At 41.9% G+C, this 19,746-nt stretch overlaps 2 protein-coding genes across 3 annotated transcripts; both read right to left on the bottom strand.

Moving 5' to 3' along the window:
* Nucleotides 1–579: 579 nt before the first annotated feature.
* atf2 (activating transcription factor 2) lies at nt 580–15,319 on the bottom strand. 2 transcript variants are annotated; one of them, XM_080018773.1, is made up of 8 exons: nt 14,016–14,030; nt 13,798–13,923; nt 12,058–12,169; nt 10,757–10,843; nt 8,785–9,042; nt 7,791–7,997; nt 4,753–4,858; nt 580–1,898 (listed from the first exon to the last, which is right to left on the bottom strand). In XM_080018773.1, the coding sequence occupies exons 2-8, from the start codon at nt 13,803–13,805 to the stop codon at nt 1,615–1,617; spliced, it is 1,062 nt and encodes a 353-aa protein (XP_079874899.1). In that variant the 5' UTR covers nt 13,806–13,923; nt 14,016–14,030; the 3' UTR covers nt 580–1,614. The 2 variants fall into 2 exon arrangements, 1 of the variants encoding a protein (XP_079874899.1); XR_013844631.1 differs by lacking the exons at nt 580–1,898; nt 4,753–4,858; nt 7,791–7,997 and adding exons at nt 14,244–14,340; nt 14,455–14,584; nt 15,250–15,319 and having other exon boundaries at nt 8,918–9,042; nt 14,016–14,155.
* Nucleotides 15,320–15,878: 559 nt separating this feature from the next.
* On the bottom strand, nt 15,879–18,604 carry atp5mc3a (ATP synthase membrane subunit c locus 3a). The gene is made up of 5 exons (XM_080019271.1): nt 18,544–18,604; nt 18,225–18,320; nt 16,938–17,012; nt 16,604–16,794; nt 15,879–16,476 (listed from the first exon to the last, which is right to left on the bottom strand). The coding sequence occupies exons 2-5, from the start codon at nt 18,261–18,263 to the stop codon at nt 16,362–16,364; spliced, it is 420 nt and encodes a 139-aa protein (XP_079875397.1). The 5' UTR covers nt 18,264–18,320; nt 18,544–18,604; the 3' UTR covers nt 15,879–16,361.
* Nucleotides 18,605–19,746: the final 1,142 nt, after the last annotated feature.

The raw sequence follows: 19,746 nt of genomic DNA, 5'->3' as shown, positions 1-19,746 counted from the left end.
CGCTAAGTTTGCGTCCCATTGGCCCTTCAGTGTGGCATGATGTACTGCCAGGGTCGCAGTATGCGTAGATTACATTCACTGCTGGCTTTGGCTGCTTCAGCCTGCACCCTCGACCGTTACACACTTGGGGTTAAGCAGGCAGTAGAGTATTGGCGGTCTCCGTTCCTAGTATACCAATAGGAGCGTAGCCCCTAAAGGGCCGAGCCTCCTGACATAGAACGAGAGTGACTGTAGCTTAGTGACTACAGTTCTATGGAGGCGTGGCCCTTAGGGTTTTGGACCCCACTGGACCCCCATCAGTCTTGGTTGATTGGTTTCACGGGACAAAGGGGGACACTTCCGGGGTTTATAATGGCTAATGCTGCTCCATCCCGATTGGCTGAAGCAAGTGGATGAATCTCCCTCATAGAACTGGTGCCACAGTAACCCTCGATTCCTCTGGTTCCTAGGCTAGTATAATATTAATGATAAAATCAGGACAATTCCTGAAGAGGCCGATCTTCATGACTGAATGATTCTTAATGCCAATATTTAATTGTTAAAAAAAACAAAAACAAATAAATAAAACAAGGATTCAGCTATACATTCCAAACTATTCTATAAAAAAACAATGTACATAACACCTCGAAATATCAGATACAATGTTTGTTCAATGATGTCATTTACAATGTTTTCTACAACTGTAATATCGAAACTTGCAGTCGAGGGAAAAACAGCGACACATCGCTCTAATGTTCCGTGTTGGACACCAAAGAGCGGTCACTATAGCAGAGATGGTATCGAAAAGCGAGATATCTTCTCTATCAATACATTGTGTACACAGGACCCTTGATATGAAGTTGTAAAAAACATTAATGGCACGGAATCAAGTCAGCATCAACATGACGGAGTAATGAAAAAACGTACTGCAACATTTGGTGCTTGAAGAACAATCAGACGACGATGGAATGTTGATGAAACAAGGCGACGTCCTCACGCCTAGTACAAGCAAAGGCAACCTCCAACATTCAAACCACATGATGCAACTACAGTACAGCAGATGGAGTGGGTAACTAATGAAAAGTATTTTATCTAACAATTTACATTTGTGCGTATTCAAATCTACCCCTAGAAGCTGCCGGTACTGAACATGTGAACAGTCAAACTCTAAAAGGCTCAAATCTGTCCTCGCTCAAATTGTGCAAAATGGACAAAGCAAATGACTGATTCGATGTTTTCAATATTAAGATAGTGCTTTTAAACGGTCATTATTAAGGAAAATAAACAAGCAAAACACTCCCAAAAAAAGAATTACTCAAATGAGGTGCAACATACTTTGGCAAAATCTCACAAGCAATTTACTTATAAAATCTGTCTGCGACCGCGGTTGTTTAAATGAGAGAGAAAGTACGAAATAAATACAAATTAATTAGTCGTACGAAGAAAACAATAACCAGTTGCTACACCTAAAGTGCCTTTTCTTCTAATGTCATCATCAAAAAAAGTTACGTTTTTTTTCCAAGAACATCACCTTCAAGAAAACAAAAACGGGGTCAAACATAAGCAGAAGGAAAACAAATTGATCACATATATGGCGAGAGAGTTGCGGCAATCTCCATGGCAACGCCGCAGCCATTAGCTTCCTGAGGACTGGGCGGCGGCAGTGGCGGCGGCGCCCTCCGGTGGCGGGCTCATATCAGTGCTCTGCTCTGAGGGGGCGACGGAGACGGCTGGGGCAGGGGCAGGGGCAGGGGCAGGGGCAGGGGTAGGGGCAGGGGCAGGGGCAGGGGCAGGGGCGGGGGCGGTCGCTGAGGAGGAGCTGACCCCGTTGGAGGTGGAGACGGAGCTGTGCTGGATGGCCTCGCTCTGTGGGCTGCTGGGCACGGACATCTCCTCGCAGCTCTCCTCCTTCTCCCCGACTGCAGACGCACGGGAAACAGTTCAGACCCGCGCACACGCACGCACACACACACACACACACACACACACACACACAATCTTTGAAGCAAGTTTTATTTACTGTTTGTTGTTTATCTTTATATTATTTTTTCTGGCTAATTATTCATTTTATTTATTTTGTTAGTGTTCATTTTTTTTTTTAATGTTTCTATCTTCTAGTTTGTGCGTTCGTTCGTAGTTAGTGCGTAGGATCATCACAAATGACCACATTTTTTTCTTGTAACATTTTTGTGGTCATCATTTCTTTTTGTTACTTGTTGTTATTATTTGTCATTAGGGTAATTGTACATTGCCATTATTTTTATTGTTTACCATTTTTACCATACCATACATGTCTTTGGTTGTATTGTTTACCATTAACAGTTGACTATCTATCAGTACTTCGGCTGCTTCACTACCGATGTCATATGGACCATTTTAAGAAGTACGCATGCACCACGTGCCCACGCATGACTAATTGGATGTAAAACAGCTATTTGCGTGGTGTGTATGCAACCGATGGATTAATCCCCATAATGCTATACCTACCCCCCACCTACACCCCCCTATCCCTCCTTTAATTAAAGTTCCAATGTCAATTTAAACCCACATCATAAGGGTACATTACAGTCTGGGGCATGTGGCAGTGTTTCCCATCCCTAACTGCGTTCTCATTTGTTTTTTTGTTACCTTGCCAACTACTGCAGCGACAGATGATTACAGCACCTGATTTTAATGATGCTCACACTGGAGAGTCGGGAAGACTTGGAGTCAAAATGCCACCAGCTGTTATGCAGTTGCATTAAATTAATTGGTTCCTGATGAAAAAAGCCTCCGCTCTCATGCTCCGTCTCGTACAGGAATAAGGAGCGCAACGATAATTAATATTGCTAATGATAAGAAGTCAGCTGAAATGGCGCCTGGTAATTGATGACCGCCATTGGTGTGTGAGGATGAGGAATGCAGATTTTGTAACAGCCATTCTGATAAAAGTGATAAAAGAAATGCCGTCGCACGTGGATGTCCGTCCTGCCCTCCTGTTGCCTGAATCCTGACCGTGTGATTTAGTGCTGGTTAATGTCACACGACCATAAACTTCTTTGCCATTTCTCAAGATTCCACCCCCGCAGAAAAATGTGAAATGTGTAAAGCGTGCGTATAAATCAGTTCAGGGTTTGGTTCTGTGTTCAAGTGCATATTATTACTCCTAATGGCATTAAAGGCTGGTCGGTCGGCAACATTTCCCACTCCCTTAACGGCCAAATCTCGGCTCAGCTCTTGATTTCTGATGTGGGCTTCTCCACAAACAGATGGACGGTTCGGGCTGCCAAGTCGGAGCCTGTGCTGGCTTGTTTGCGGGGCAGACTGGGTAATTTCCTTCCACCTGCCATCACTGCGCCTGGTCAGGACGATGAAGGGTATTACCGGCCGGGTCTGGGGGCACGGGAGCCTCAGGGAAGTGTGTGATGCTTAAAAACTGAAGGTCTGAAGAGCACTTTACATGGATAAGGGCCATGATGCAGTGGGCAGGACATAATACACCACACCGCTAGATAGAATACCTTTCCGTCCACATATTATGAGTTAGTTGGCTGTCGATCTGGGCCCCTCAAAAATATTCTTTGCTTGTCAACAGTGTGCAAAACGTAACAACCAGTGTCGCTGGATAAGGCTTTATTTTCCTGACAGGGTAAAAAAAAAAAAAGAGAAAGATGCCAAATGCCATCTTTCACAAAGGTCTTGAAAGGGAGCACAGGCATCCGCTGCAAATTTCTGAAAGGAATGACCCAATTCATCAGATGATTCTCCTTAAAAGAAATTCCGACAACCCCAAATGAGCTGGCCGGGCTGTGACAGCTCGCTCCAGCCTGGAAGCCATCAGTCCTGTAATATACGCGACGCATGTCAGTGGGATTGTTAGCAGTAGGGGATGCATAATGAGCTGCCTGGCTCGTGGTCACCCCGCAGTAAGAATGCACTGCAGTCTTGTCAGGCGTTGGGCTTTAATGGACTCATTTTGGAGGCAATCATTGTCAATACAATGGCGCGGTGGCATCGTCAGCACAGCAGAGATGTGGTTTTGAGAGGACCCGCTCTGCATACCAGTTAATCTCAGCGTTATAGTGAGGTATGAACAGGAAAACCAGGCCGACAGAACCAGAACCCAGCATTGGAACCGGGAAAAACATAGGTGGCAGGACGGGATGCTCGTCCCTAGCAGTGAAAATAGAGTTGTGACTAACAGTGGAAAACACAAAGCGACTGGCAGAAAACTGGTAGGAATTAAAGTAACTCCAGACCTGTTTGTGTTTTTGGTACAAGCATCAGTGTGTGGTTTCCTAATTTGATCAGAGAAAATTCAAACAAAGAGCTTACATATGGGTGATTGTCAAGGTTCATGCACACATTTCTAAACATATAATTTCATATAAGCTGAAGGCATGAACCCCTCAATGCAGGAAAAAATAGGCTATGGAGGTCGTCTGCTTTTCTGATCCTCACATTGGAGGGATGGGATGTAAAATACATCAAAACCTTTATTTTTTACTTAGAATTTATGACAGGACTATGGCAAATTTGTGAAAAAAAACCACCTGTGGTCTTTTTCAATAGATCATATTCAATCCCAAAAACAACTATTTGCCTCTGACGACAGACTGCCACTAATAAATCCCCCAAAAAAAGAGTATTTTCCATCGGGAACTTTCTTAATGTGTCAATATCTCTTTCGGGTCGGCTGTAAGTGAGAAGTGTCCTTCTGGCGCTGAGATGGTGGCTCAGTTTGGAAGTATTACTCTGGCAGCTTCGAGCTCAGAATACAGAAGCATTACTCACTGTGATAGCCGGATTTCTTCTGCATGGTGGTTACAGGGCAATCTTTATGAGCCAGAAGAAGCTGCTTCAGTTGAGCCACTTCATTCCTCAGGACGGTGACTTCATTCTTTCACAGAAGGAATAGGACGTTCAAACACAATGGAATGAAATAGTCACTTTGGAAAACCTGTTTAGATTATAAAACAAACTTGCAATGCATGTGTAAATACTGACAAATTCAGGCATATTGGCATCCTGTTCCAATACGTACCCGCCAGTTTGTAATCTGATTTAATACATTTGTTTTTTGAACCAAAAACTTTGATATTGACCATGTTCTAAAATCCCTATAGACATAAATAATTCTCCTAAGACTATTTGGACATTTGGACTCACAATCACATGTGGACACAATGTGTGACTCAATTCCAATTCTCTCTAGTTGCATATTTTGTCAATGGAAAGATTTGAATGGGAAGTACAGTATGGGGGGTGGGGCTCTTCAACCCTCCTTTCTGCAAGAAGCTTAAATTAAGCTACAGAAGCTCTAGTGAATCAATAGAAAGTTCATGTAGATGTGTAACAGAACATTGGATGGACACACAAAAATCGGAGAAGCATCTTTTCCAATGTGTTTCTGTACAAAGTTTTTGCCTCGACTGGCCTTGGATCAGCATGTTGTCAGAGGTGAGCTCCCCCGTTTGTCAGCACAACTTGGATGCCCCCAAGATTTACATTGTGGTGCTGCTACGGCTCCTGGGGGAGTCAGATTTCTGCATGTCGTAAAGAGAGCCGCATTACGCTGAAGGTGACTTTAACTGGATTTAGAGCAGCTAGGGGGCCGCTCAACACCCCATGGCTGATTTAAGCCGTATCGCTTCTCCTTCAGAAAGGACTACGCACGGCTTAATCTATTAGTCTAAAAGCAGCCAATTTATTTGATTCCATCTGTTTAGTCTTACAATTGTTGGCAGGGCCGAGCTGTTAGGAGACAGATTTAAACGCAGCTGGAAGGACTCTACGTAACACGTGTTGAGGACATTCCATATTTGCTGCCTTTCAGTAATAGTTAATGCTCCTGCTGAGCACCGCCAACATAAGCAGATAGATGTTCCTATCACATATGAACCACAAGGACAGGTTCCAACATGAGGATCCACGGACCGAACCTCCTCAATTAGTCATTTTGTTCAGTTGGGTTCATAATCCCATAACAAGTGTATTCAAGTTTAAAAACATGAAGAGTGGAGTAGAAAATACTTTTTAGTTTAGCATAAGAGTTTTAGAGAGGTTTAGCTACCAACCTACCAAGCCATGACATAAATGATGGGTGTCTCCAAGGCAAATTTGGAGTGTTGTGTATGCTGTGTGTGTGAGCTAAGTGAAGGCGCCCCTGACACCTCATTAAAAAGCCAGTTAAGGATAATGTTAAAATGATTGTGTATTAGCTGATCATAGAGGCAGCTCGGATGATCAGCGTGTGAGTAAACCGCAACGCGATTAAAACCTTCAAGGGCGATATTGATAAAATTAAATACCACCATATTTTTGGATGGATAATTTGACAATATTTTGGGGATGACTATTAATTTGAAATGCACCGCATCCACTGTTTTTCAGTTCCCATCTGATGCCGATACATATGTGCCAATACCGATACCAGACCTCCTTTTTCTTATTATTGTTGTTAATGGCTGCAGATATTCCTCTATAATCCTATTCAAATTTGTGTGCTTTATTATTTTTAATATTCAAATTTTTAATGCTCAAATTTCATACTGGGGGCGGGTGCACGGTTCTGCAGCTCTGCAGCTCCGATCAGAACAGAATGATGCCACCCTGTTACACCTCATACGGGCGTCTCTCCCGGTTTGACCCACGTGCATCTCCTCCCATGTATCCAGCTGCTCCTCCGATGACAAACAGCGCTAGCTTGATTTGAACCAGATATTAACGACATGAGCCCCCGTTCCCTTCATTCACCCCCCTCCTCCCCCTCTCCCTCTCAGCACCTCCTCTCTTCACATCTTACTCCACTTCCATAGACAAATAAGACAGCGAGCAAATAAACACCACATCTCATTTAATTGTCTGGAACACCGATGTGCCGCACCCTGGCTCACACTTATCAACAGAGACAGCGGCTACATGAACTGTTTCGAACTTGTCAGCATCAGTTCCTAATTGCTTCCTGCGAGATGAGGGTTCAAAAAGACACCTTTCCCTGGGAGATTTTCGAGGCCATTCAGTAAACTGCCGAGACAGAAGCGGAGACACGCTCGCGTGCGACTGACATCTGGAGGATACAACTTTATTGACAGGGATGCATCGACGTAAAGGGCTCGCAAACCGGCACTGTCAGAGGCAGCTCTTCTTAATCGGCTTTAATGACTTTATCACCGCGGAAGGCAGACGCACGTGTGTGTGTGTGTGTGTGTGTGTGGGTGAGCACACACACACGTGCGATAAACACAGACATAAACATTTTCAGTCAAACCTGGCGGGCTCATGACACCCGCGCGCCTATCACTGCGTTCACATGCAACACTAAACTTTAGATTTATTACAAATAAGGCAATATTTTGAATATTACAACTGTCATGGAAACCCTGTATTCTGAATATCTGATCCCAGTGGAAAATAATACATGATAAATAATAATGAATAAAGCCCGGAGCATATTCAGGTTCACAGGCCAAGATTATTAGATCATGCTCCACTTAACTGTAGCTTGTAAACCCCTGAATCGTACTGCTTCTGTCATGTTCATTTAGCACAAAAACCGAAATGGTGACATTTTCAGGAAAGTCTTGGCTTAAATGTGCGTTGCAAAGAGTGCCCGCGTTGCCTCCTCTGCTCCCAGTCTCATTGAATATTATATATCGACTGAGGAATGAGCCCTGTGAACTCGGTTGATTGAAGGAATCGAAATAATGCGTAACCACCTTATTCAGATAATCCTCTTGTTATTCACCTTATTCTGATTAACGTCTACATGTCTGTCGAGCACACAGGAGACATTTTGGTGTTTCTCTAAACAGTAGGATGAGTGGAAGTACCTGTAGTTGTCCATTCATGCTGTTGAGGTCCTCTGCTTTCTTCTCCAGGGACTGGACCCACACCTTCCTCTTCTGCCGGCAGCGAGAAGCCGCCGCCCGATTCCGCTCCAGGAACTTGCGTCGTTTCTCATCGGGATCTTCACTCGTGGCTCTGCGCCGCCGGCCGCCCGTGCTCGGGGTGTGCTGGGAGGGGGGCGCTGGAGAGGCCTGGCACACAACGGATATCATGGTTTCTCTATTTATTTAAACCAAGGAGTGACTAGAGCTCTGCTAAGTGAATCTTCAGATCAATGGGTTTGTACAGTATGTTTGTTTTAATTTGACACCACTCAGAGTCTGAAGTTAGGTCATCATATAAACATTGAAACTTCAGTTGAATCATTTTATTTCCAACAGAAAACTTCTAATTATTAGTTGCATGTAATGAAACCCACCAATTCATGTATGTTACATGCACTTTACTGCACATATCTGTATGTACAAATAGCCTATCCAATATACATACTGCCTTCTATTTTGTACCCCCACTTTGTATTATCTTTTTGAGTCTTATTTTATTTTTATATTAAATACATTTCAAGTTCAAGTTCAAGTTCAAGAGATTATTTGTCACATACATATACATACGGTCATACATATATGCAGTGAAATGTCATGACACCTGGTGATTACGCACAATAAGCTCTATAAGCTCTAAAAATACTAAAACATACCAAAATGTTTATGATTCTATTCACTAACTGCATTACATTTAAGATATCAGTTAGTTATTAGTTATTACAGTTAGTTGCTAAGTAAGAATTAGGTTAGCTATTATGTTCGATTTAGTAACTATTGTGCATAATTTCCGGGTGCGTTGCAGAGACATTTCACTGCATATTTATGAAAGTTTGTATATGTATGTAAAAATAAACCTCTTGAATCTTGAATCTTGGAATCTTATATCCATGTTATAGTGGTAAAATACACCTTTTGTCAAGGTCTTAGTACTTACAGGCGTCTCTGTGGTGGAGGTGGCTGGCTGCTGTAAGGACTGGGGGCAGGGTTCCTCAGGTGGGGCCAGGGGAGGACCAGGAGTTGGGGTCGGGATTGGGCTTGGCACTGGGACCGGACTCGGGGCCGATGTCGGGGCCAGCGTTAGGACAGAGGGAGAATTTGGCGCAGCGGTGTGGGTCACAGTGCTGCTCTGCACATCGGCAGCATCCCCGTTGGTTACCTGAGAAAGCTGCTGGAATAATGTTTCTTTTAACTTCTGGAGAGAAAAAACCAGGGCAGAAAAACAGTTGTAGAATTTGATGCAGTAATGGCGAATCGACACATATTCTGAAAAAAATACTATTCTGCTGCTGGGAAATAATTTGAAAACAAGATTTTTTTTTAAATCTGGACTTCAGCATTTCATTGGGGGGAATGACTCTATGTGACTACTACTTACTACTTGTCATTTACAAAATATCTAAATCAAATAAATGCACAATGTATGAATAAACCAAACCCCTTTTGTTATTAAAATCTGTAAGTATGCAGTTATCCTGAGCTGCACATAAAATATATAGAACACTTGTGTTTGGCATTAAGAGTCCAAAGCAAAACAACACTAAATGCAAAACCCAAACAAATACTTAAACCTGAGCTACCTAAAACGCACACACTACATTTGCAGAGATCGCAGCCGTAATTTACAGGCCAAAACCTTGAGAATCAAATAGTGAATAAACAAGCTGCAAGTGAATGAGCCTTCTCAACCAATAACAAAGTGAGGAGGAATACATTTATATGAGAAAACAGAGGGGCACATTATTCTAACAACTACCTTTGCCAGACCAATCTATCTACCAAATTAGTTTATCGTGTAATACCCTTCCAGAAGCTCCTCTGGCAGAAACAAGATATTATTCTCCTGGAACGGCCCATAGAAGGAGGGAAAAGCCAGTCAGATTCATATTTCACTTCTGCCATAGAAACCTCATCACTGTAATAACCCTCCATCTCATGGGTGTTATTCAACCATCTGCTACTATATTACTTATCTTTATTTTGCAACTAATTAACAGCATAATCTTCTAAATTCAGCAAGTTAATTATCATTATTGTGGTCTTTGCAGCATCATCAGTCCTTGTAAAATGCCGTCTCTGCACCCCAAGAGAGCTAGTTGGGGGTGGAGCGCCGGGCAGGTTCGGCGGGGGTGTTTTCTTGACGTGGGCTCATTAGGTGTTTGCTGATGAGCCGAGTACAGTGGGATGCACCGGGAGTGGGGAGGGGGGCGTACAGGTCATGCAGGATTCTGCTGAACAAAAGGTTCCATGCAGGGTGAGGCCGACTTAATGTGCTTGGCTGAGCGTGTGCCAGGACGCCCCCAGCTGGCTTTCGGAGGAAGCCCCCGCACCCCCGCCCCCACGTTGGCCCTGGTGACGGCATGCTGAGCACATCGCTGTCTCTGCGTTTGTCATCTCGGCAACCCTCCATCCCCCTCCCTCTACAGTTTACCTGTTAATTTCCAGAGGGGCGGCTTGCTCTGAACACTTACAGGTTCTGTGATCCACACTTCCTCACATGATCATTGATCTACACAACTAAGCATAGTTTCCTGGCTTTTCAAATATCACTTCTCACGCCGAGAAGCCTCTACTACGAATTCATATTCTGAATATTCGCAAGCTCTAGTCACAATTTCAAAACATTCTCATTAAACCCTGCATAGATGTTCATTGGCTTAGGCCCGAAAAGCCAGATTCAAAATAAGAATATGTGAATGGTTAAAGGAAAGAAATCCATAATTACTACGGTACTGAATAATCTTTGAATAGAGCCCTGAACTGTTCAAACAGGCAACTGCTTACTTTTTACCATGTTTCCCCATTTTCTGGAAGTTGTAACACCTCTCTGAGACAGCAAATTGAAATCCGATTTTGGAGTATACATTTGATACATTAAAAGACAAAAAATAAATGAAAATACAAATTACCGGCTTGGCTTCTGATTGGATGGGTTGTGGCGAGGGTGGTCCTGGGATTCCAGGGAGGTTAGGCACTACGGTGACAGGTCTGACAAGCTGACAACACAAACACAGGGGCAAAGTGGAACAGAGAGAATAAGTCTTCCCAACTGATGTGATGGGATGGGATGGGGTGGGGTGGGAGCCCCCCCCCAACATGCTGCACACAGACCACTGGCTCTCCCAGCTTCCTCATATCTCAGCCTCATTAGGTTGGATAGCCTGTTATTTGTGGAAGCAGCACCACATGGAGATGCAGCATGCACGCTAATGAACCTCTGCCTGCCCGTGTGCGAGCATATGGCTGAGAGGCTGAGGAGACGCAAGCTGGAAGTCCAGAGCCAGACCTGCTCTCATAGCTCCTGATGGAGAGGCGGGAGGCGCTGGTGGCGGAGAGAAGGGGGGAAAGATAACAACAAGGTCCCAGTGGTGGTCTCCATCTCCTTCCTCTCCCCTCTGCTTGTCAGTGGCTTCCCCCGATCCCCACAGACTAGGAAGACACAAGTGTTTTTCTTCCCTTTTCCCCTGCTGTGCTGCTATCAGGAGATAATCATCTGCTGCTCAGTGTTCCACAAAGACGACCAGGACTGGAAGAAACACCGAAACATGCTCCCACACGGGGAGAGGAGCCAGAGAAAACTGAGAAGGCCTTCAATACCATGCTTTAGCGTTATCAGGGACAGCAGTTGTTATTGGGCTGAACGAACTATCAGGGTTATGTTATTTCCGCTCAGCAACAAACATAATTTCTAATTGCACAAGGACAAATAGCAGCACGGTATCTTGGACTGGGCCCAAACGCTAGTGTCTTTGTTGCAGTGACACACAGCTGTACTCTTTAAAAGTCAATTAGTTCACTCTTGCGCTTTCCAATAGGAATGCCAAAGGCTGCAGTGCCAAAGTCATAAATATTCAGTCCGTCCAAGTGGAGCAAGAAAGATAAGTGGCATTAATACATCACTAGAGAAGGGGGATAGTGTGAATTGGAATGGATTACATTCCGGGGAGACTTCAATCTTATTGGTTCTTATTCGTTCAATATCCAAGGGGTGATGTGTACTATTCCTAGTTGGTATCATTTATATTTTGAATTTGTCTTCAAAAATCCACTAGGATTTCTCACAGCAGCAACTTTGACAGAAGGCTAAATATAAATATATAATTCACTCAAATTTTTTCTCTCAAAGAAAGAAAAATCATAGAATACACACACTGCATAACAATATTGGCACGCTGAAAGTCAGTCAACAATAAATGCAATGGACACTCACAGGGATTGTAGTTGGAATATGTACACTTGAGCTTGTAATAGATGCAGGGATAGCAATTGGCATGGTCTGCCCATTGGGGAGCTGTAATAGCACAGGAAAGGTGGACACTGGACTGAAGGACAGAAGAAGGTAAACACTGGTCAGAGATATACAAATCCAACATTACAATAACACAAAACTCACATTGGCCGACTGATTGATGACAATTTGTCTATAACATTCCACTACTGATGAAATAATGCAACTGAACTAGCAAAATCCATAATTTAACACTAAATAGCTTGTACCCAAAGAAAAGTCTACATATCAATAATTTGTTCATGCAAAGTGCAGCGGAAACCTCTTACAGTGATCACATCTGTTCGGGTCAATTATATCGCTATAAGCGGATGATTATTATAACCACATCTTTTTTCTTTTTCTTTATTTTTCATGCAGATTACCATTGAATGGTATCATGGGCAACGAAGCAGAGATCGCTCTCTCTCCATTAAGCATTTACGTCACTGCTCTACAACTGCCCGTTTTACGAATTATCAGTCTTAAATACATTTTTCACTTAAAATAATTGTCAGACAGGATTTAAAGTAAAAGTATATTGAAAGAGTTAAGTTAAAAAAATTGGAATAACCGTAGTTTTACATTTTTTTCCGAATGTTGTCACGTATAAAAATACCCAAAATGAACACTGTAAGTGGACTACTTGATTACCATAAGCAAATTATTTAAACAGCATTTGTATAGGAATGACTGTGTCCCAAACTTTTTGATCCATATAAGCGGTTTCCACTGTAGACAAATTATTTAAAATGGTCACACAATGCAAACAATAAATAAAAGTAAATCAGGTGCAAACAAACAACAATTATAAAACACAATGGTATGTCTCATGATATAAAGATCACCAAAACAAAACTGCACAAAAATAATTTTGAAAAAGGAAACCAAAAAATAAATAAAAAATGAGTTGATAATGTTTTATGAAGTTTAAAAGTAACACTGTGAGTTACTTACACTATAGGCCTATTAGTAGATGGGACTTGGGTAATAACAGAGCTAGAAGTTGGCGATGGGAGCGCTTGCTGTATTACAACATTAGTCTCTGTTGTTGCTAGTAGTACATTGGGAACTTGGAGGGATGCAGGACGGACTATTGTGGATGTTGGCAGTGAGGTTGGCTGCAAAGATAAGTCCTGAAAACACCACACGATTCCTTAGCTGTATTAGGTATTAAGTAAAAAAAAAAAACATTATCTAAGATTACTTGGTTTATTCAAAACTAACATAAATGATTTGTACTTCTTGTGACAGAATGTGAGTGTCGGCTGCATCTTTTATTTCAATATGTTAAAAGCATGACCAAATGAAAATAAGCTGGTCATTCAACCATCCAATTACAAATATACTGTGCGATTTCTTTTTTGAATAATCATTTTGTGCAGCACTGTTTATACATACATATATATTTATCTATATATCTATATATCTATATCTATATCTATATATATATTTATATATATATATATATATATATTTATTTATTTTTTTTACATTTATTTGACAAGCAGGGGATCAAAATAAAAGTAGTACACTTTTTCCCACTGCATGTTATATGTAATACTGCAACACACAGGCCATATTGTTACGGTATAATTTGAAGTATTTGCCGTAATAATCAAACCAGTCAAAGGATTTATCTCTTTATTTACTAAAAGCATATGTACTAGTTCTGGCATTTACCTTATCATCACTAGTGGTAGATTCAGGATGAGGCAATGGACTATCTCGATGCGCCTCCATAGCTGTGTGTTCCTCGATTTTGCCACGCATTATTGGTGTTGCAAGGGGTGACAAATCCAACGGCAACTACATAAAATTTGAAATAATCAATTCAACACAATTGAAAAGAGACTAAACATACTGGAACGGACGTGAAGTGTTCAGCTGGAAGGGCTCACTGTAATAGTTGTGACATAAACCTTTTTAATGTCATCATCGCTGACTTTTTTGAAGTCATGCTCAAAAGGGCTTGTAAGTTCATTGAAGAGCCCGACTTCCTCGCAGTTCTTCAAAAAGCGAGTAGGTGTCGGCGTTTGGTCTGGAAAAGAGTAAAATGCTCATCATGGTAAAGGGTTATCAAGCGCAAAATACAAAAATCAAAAACCCTTGTCTTCAAGAGTGCCTACCAGCGACCACGACACTGTCATTCCTCGCGGGACCAAATTTCAGTGTCATCTCATGTTTGTGTTTGTGGACGGCCAAGTGGTCTTCATTTGTAAATCTCTGTAGGAGGGTAAAAAAAAAGTTCTCAGGCTTTATATTTTATGTAGAAATAATAATAACAATAATAATAATAATAATAAACTACAAGATTGATAATGTTGGGAGGTTGCCTACCTGACCACACCCGGGAGCAGTACATAGGAAAGGTTTATCATCACTCATATTAAGGGAGTTCCCGTTCAAACACCCTTGAATAAAACAGGTGTTTGTCTATAATACAGGCTGAGTGTTTTCAAAGCAGGTGCTGGAGAGACAACCACCAATTTGACATTAGTAAATTCGAGTAAATAAACATGGGTGGCAGACCATCTAACAAAATGAACAACATAACATGATAGTAATGACTCCAGTAAGTGTATCCTGGTAAGTTACTATAACGCACCTAAACATAAGAAATTAAAAAGCAGAAAATAATACTATGCAAAACTGTATGTTATATTGTTCGAACCACCCTCTTACTAGTGTTGATAGTGTGTGAGTTGTTGATACGGAGGTTTGTTGTTTTCTGTTTGTTGTTCAATTTTTGATTGTATTTTTCCTTTTTTTGGCTTTGTTAATTTTCAGGTTTCTGTGTGTGCATGTCTGTCTACCTATCACGGGTGCTCGCTTTGTTTTGGTTGTTTACCTCGAAAACGCCGCAAATTGTCGCTCCATTTGTGTTGTACAGGCGCGTAACATAATAGTATTTGGCGGAAGACGCTCAAAACGAATCGCCCATAAATCCACCGGGTTATGTTGACAATGCGACAGTTATAAATGAAAAAAATAACAACTTATGGAGCCTCTAGCAATGCGGTTCCAGGGAATAGTCAGAGTCCCGCAATAGTAACATACACGCGTCGCCATATTTGCTGTAAATATTACAGTAAACTAATTAATGCGAGTATTGGCTCCGAGGCAAATACTCACAATGCAAAATGAATTTTCAAGGAGCGTAATAAATACACATTTTCTTCTTGACAATAGCTTCTAGTTGAATAGCTGTCAGTTTATGGACACTTACCTCACAGGCACAACCCTTGATGACCAGATCTCGCGTCTGTGACAATGTCTCGCGTGAACAAGAGGGATTTCCGCATACGTCACGGTGTGGGATCGTGCAGGTTGTAACTCCATTCATAGCTGGCCCGGGACACATTACGCTCCTGGTATTATACATATCAGTTGTTTTTATTCATGTAAGCGTTGTGTTTAAGAATACGAAACTTCATTGCGTTTGTCAAGTCTAAAAACGCGATATGCTTGTATAAATGAGGAGTAGATAAACAGTACATATAATTGCTGAGCCAACAATTAAATGTAAATTTTACATCAGGGCATAAGATATCTTCGGAAATCATCCGGGGTGGTCACGTCCTTCTCTAACTTTCCCATTAATATAAAATACACCATTCTATAATTTGAATTATATTAACTTCCATCTTTTTGCAACGGCATTGCAGTGAATTATATTAACATTTTTTGAGTACTGCAGTGTTAATTCTGACAAACCCGTAGAAACTATATTTCAAACACTCGAGAATAAAGACTTGAAACAATTCTTAGCACCATCAAATTGTTCTCTAGGTTTATTTGCCATTTACAAAAGCCAGCACTTACTGCCAACTTACAGTACTACTTTTTATCTGTTGTTAAGCCAAAGAATGCATTAATGTGGACCCCAAAAAGCTTGCACGTGATGCGTTAAGGGAATGGTAACTGCACCGGGTGGATTCACAAGTCAATTTTTTGCAGAATTGGTGACATTCGTGTTAGAACAAATTGCAAAAATTGCCTTCACTTGTGTTTGCATGATATTCTAGACACAGAAAAATGTACATCCATTTGTTAAATAGTCAAACACATGCATTTTAATAGAGTAAAATTCTTTTTTTACATCTTTACAATACATGTTTTGATTATTTTGACGGCATCCAACAGACTTGGAAAATGTACATGTCCATGACACCAACACAGAACAATTTTGGTTGCCACAATAAAATATGTAGTCACATCTGTAATTAAAGTGTTCTATGACAGTTTTACATCGCAAACAGAATAAGGAAAGCAACCATCAAACAGAAGAGACCCATGGCTTCAGACAGAGCGAATCCCAGGATGGCATAGGAAAACAGCTGCTGCTTCAGAGAGGGGTTTCTACAAACACAAAAGGCACAATCAGACCAACTCGCTTCACAAAATCAACATATTAAGCTCCAGGGAAAGCCTCATTGAGAAGATGTTTACACAACACCTAAAGGTTTTGAGGAGGAGAGTAACCCACCTAGCGTAGCCGATGATCAGACTGCCGAATACGGTTCCAATTCCGGCCCCAGATCCAGCCACTCCAACTGTGGCGGCTCCAGCCCCAATGAACTTAGCAGCAGTGTCGATGTCCCTGCTCACAGCGCTCGTCTGGAAGCTTCTCATTGCAACCTGGGCAAGAGGGCTTTGTGGCAGAAGGGCAACATTGCTCTACAAAGGTCGGGGGAGAAAAAAGTAAATAAGTAACCCATTCCTTTACCACATCTGTTTCATAATGTAAGCATCTTTTATACTGTGGTAGTCATGTCCAGTTATGAGGAATAAAAGACGACATTATAAGGCATATTTCATACCTCTGATTTGACCTCTGGCCTGGAGAGCACAGAGGCAGAGAGGGGTCTGTAAAGAGCCCGGGAACCAGCACGGACCTGCATTAAAAACACGGAGAAAAAGAAATTACCTTAAACCTGTCGAACAACCATGTCCATGTAGACAAAAGGCCAAGCGTGGTGGCTTCACATGGCAGCAGGTTTGAAGGCACCTTGCATATCACTTGTCATTGAACAGTTTGAATGACATTCACGGTTAAGTGTAGCTGCAATGGAAACATCAAGAGTAAAAAGATCGCATCATGAGACTGCTGCTTAATAGGTTGCCGTGTCTTAGGACAGAGTCAAAGTCGTGGCTGGGTATGATGGGCTAATATGCTTATTGGCCTATTGAATTTCAATTAGACTTAATACAAAGCTAGAAAAGATTACATACTACCAAAGTATATTAGATGGGCCACGACTTAAGTGTTCAGGCATATGCCAAAAACTATAGGTATTAAACAAAAAAAGCATATTCTTATACATTTGATTGTTCTCAGAAAGTTTTGACATCTGATCCCCAAAGAGACTCCCACGGCAACATTTAATATTCAACCTGTATTAAATCTGCATATTGATAATAACTATTTGACAACTGCTTGGTATACGTCAGTTCTAAAACTCCCAACACCAATCATTAAGAGCAATACAGATTGAAAATGATTTGACTGAGGAATGCCGGTGATCCTTCAAGGTCTAAACCATGACCCAAAACTAAAATTGAGTATTACACTTATGCATTTTTATAAACCGATTTCTCATTTGCCTTTCAACTGGTCCTATTTGATTGCCTTCTGTCAATGTGAAGCACTTTGAATGCTGTATATGAACGCTGCTATGAAAATAAAGGTTATTGATATAATTATTATTTTCAGCACTCACTAATGAAAATTCCCAACGCGCTGCTTGGAGTGAAAGCAGTGTAAACGTTGTTATCCGGGTGAACCTCGTTGCATTAGACAATGAAAACCTCCTATGACCTTAGCTAACGAGAACAGCTATCAATTACAAGCTAATGCTATACACTAGCCTAATTGGGGGGGGGGACAATATCAATGCATCTATTCAAGCACCAGCATCCCTCAAACGTTGTCATGGAACACACACCACGTCTTACATCCATAACCCCCGGGGGCTAGCGTAACCGGCTAGCCGCCGGCCTAGTCTGCAGATACCCTTGTCAGTCTGCGAGACTCAAGTTCAACCACAGGGCCCTCGCAGCGATTCGAAGGGAGTACCGTAGCGAAACGGAACGCGGGGAAAACTCACCAGAGCCGGCGTGGAGACGAACTTTGCACAGGCGTACATGTTGAAGGGGAGATAGTTTAACCTGCTCGGTCAAATCTGAACGAAGCCCGGGTCTCTCTGAGAGGGGTGGGGGGGTGGGGGGGGGTGGGGGAGAGCAGACACAAGTAAGGTCAAACGGGTGTGAAAAGGCTCCAGGGACGAAATAAACACAGCCGGCGTCGTATCTCTATGCTGTCCGCGCGTCGATGTCAGTCGCACGGCGCAACACGCGACACGGAGGAAGGATGAGTGAGGATTCGCTAACGTTGGCTTCTCACCGAAACTGCCATGACACACTTACCGACTGCAGAGGACGAACCACAGTGACCGAGTGCGCAGGCGCGAAGGGACGTCTATAGATACCCGGATGACGACACCGAGAGGTCATTCGTAATAACTTTATTAGACAGAGCGGACGGAGCAGTACACAATAGCTTGTTTTACATGCATTTTACGGTCTTTGTGAATTGTGATTGCCTTTTATTATTTTTATTATTATTATTATTCTGCTACCTTGCACAAACCAAATTTTACAAAAAAGAAAAACTATTGACTTGCATTTCATTGAGATATTATACGATACATTCTTGAGCCATTTATTATTTGTGTTATCACGTGCTTTATTGCTTACTATATTTTCTTTACTCTTGGACTGATTCATGTATGTATGTATTGTGAGTTTAATGTACATTCTTTTCTGTTACATTACTTGATGCTTTCCCATTGGGCTGCTGCAACGCCTGCGTCTTCCCCTCGAGTATCAATAAAGTACTATCTTGTATTACGATCTTGGGTCCATTTCGCAGGGAATTCTTTGGATTTTTATTATTGATATTCTCCGCTGCATTTTTCAGGTTAAAGGTGTCTGGCCCATGACAACCACTGAACCCACAAACATTGTTGAGGTCTCGTTAGAGCCAGGACGTCACAGACATATTGCGGTTCAAGTTTAATCCATATTGATCAATATTCTGAGCAGTAATTAGTGAAAATGGGTGTAATTTGACCGCAAGTAGCCAAACGTTCGTGCATCGCCGACCCAAGGTTCTAAAACTTCCAGTTGGGTGGTGGAGCGAGATGAGTTTGATGAGTAGGATGCTTTGTGACATCATCAAACAATTTGTTATATATGTGCAGGTTATCGTTCTGAGCGTCCATGCACGTTGTTTGAGGTGCGTAGTGTCAATTCCATCGCTCTGTAGTGGTTACAAACACTGCGTGTGTTCAAGTTAAAGAGATTATTTGTCACATACATACACATACGGTCATACATATATGCAGTGAAATGTCATGACACCCGGCGATTACACACAATAAGCTCTATAGGTTCTAAATATACAAAAATGTACGTAAATGCCTTTGTATCATCTTACCTGCTTGACGTCAGCAGGGCTTTTCGATTGATATTTTATGACTTTGGTGTTTTTGTAGATGAAGGCATTCTGTTCGTATCTAACTCAGTGTTAGACGCGGCGTTGTGTCCCTCCTTATTTTGCGGGATTCA

This window comes from Zeus faber (genome assembly GCF_960531495.2).
Source record: "Zeus faber genome assembly, chromosome: 18".
Lineage (NCBI taxonomy): Eukaryota > Metazoa > Chordata > Actinopteri > Zeiformes > Zeidae > Zeus > Zeus faber.
The sequence above is the reverse complement of the archived record's forward strand: the minus strand, read 5'-3'. Positions and strand labels throughout refer to the sequence as shown.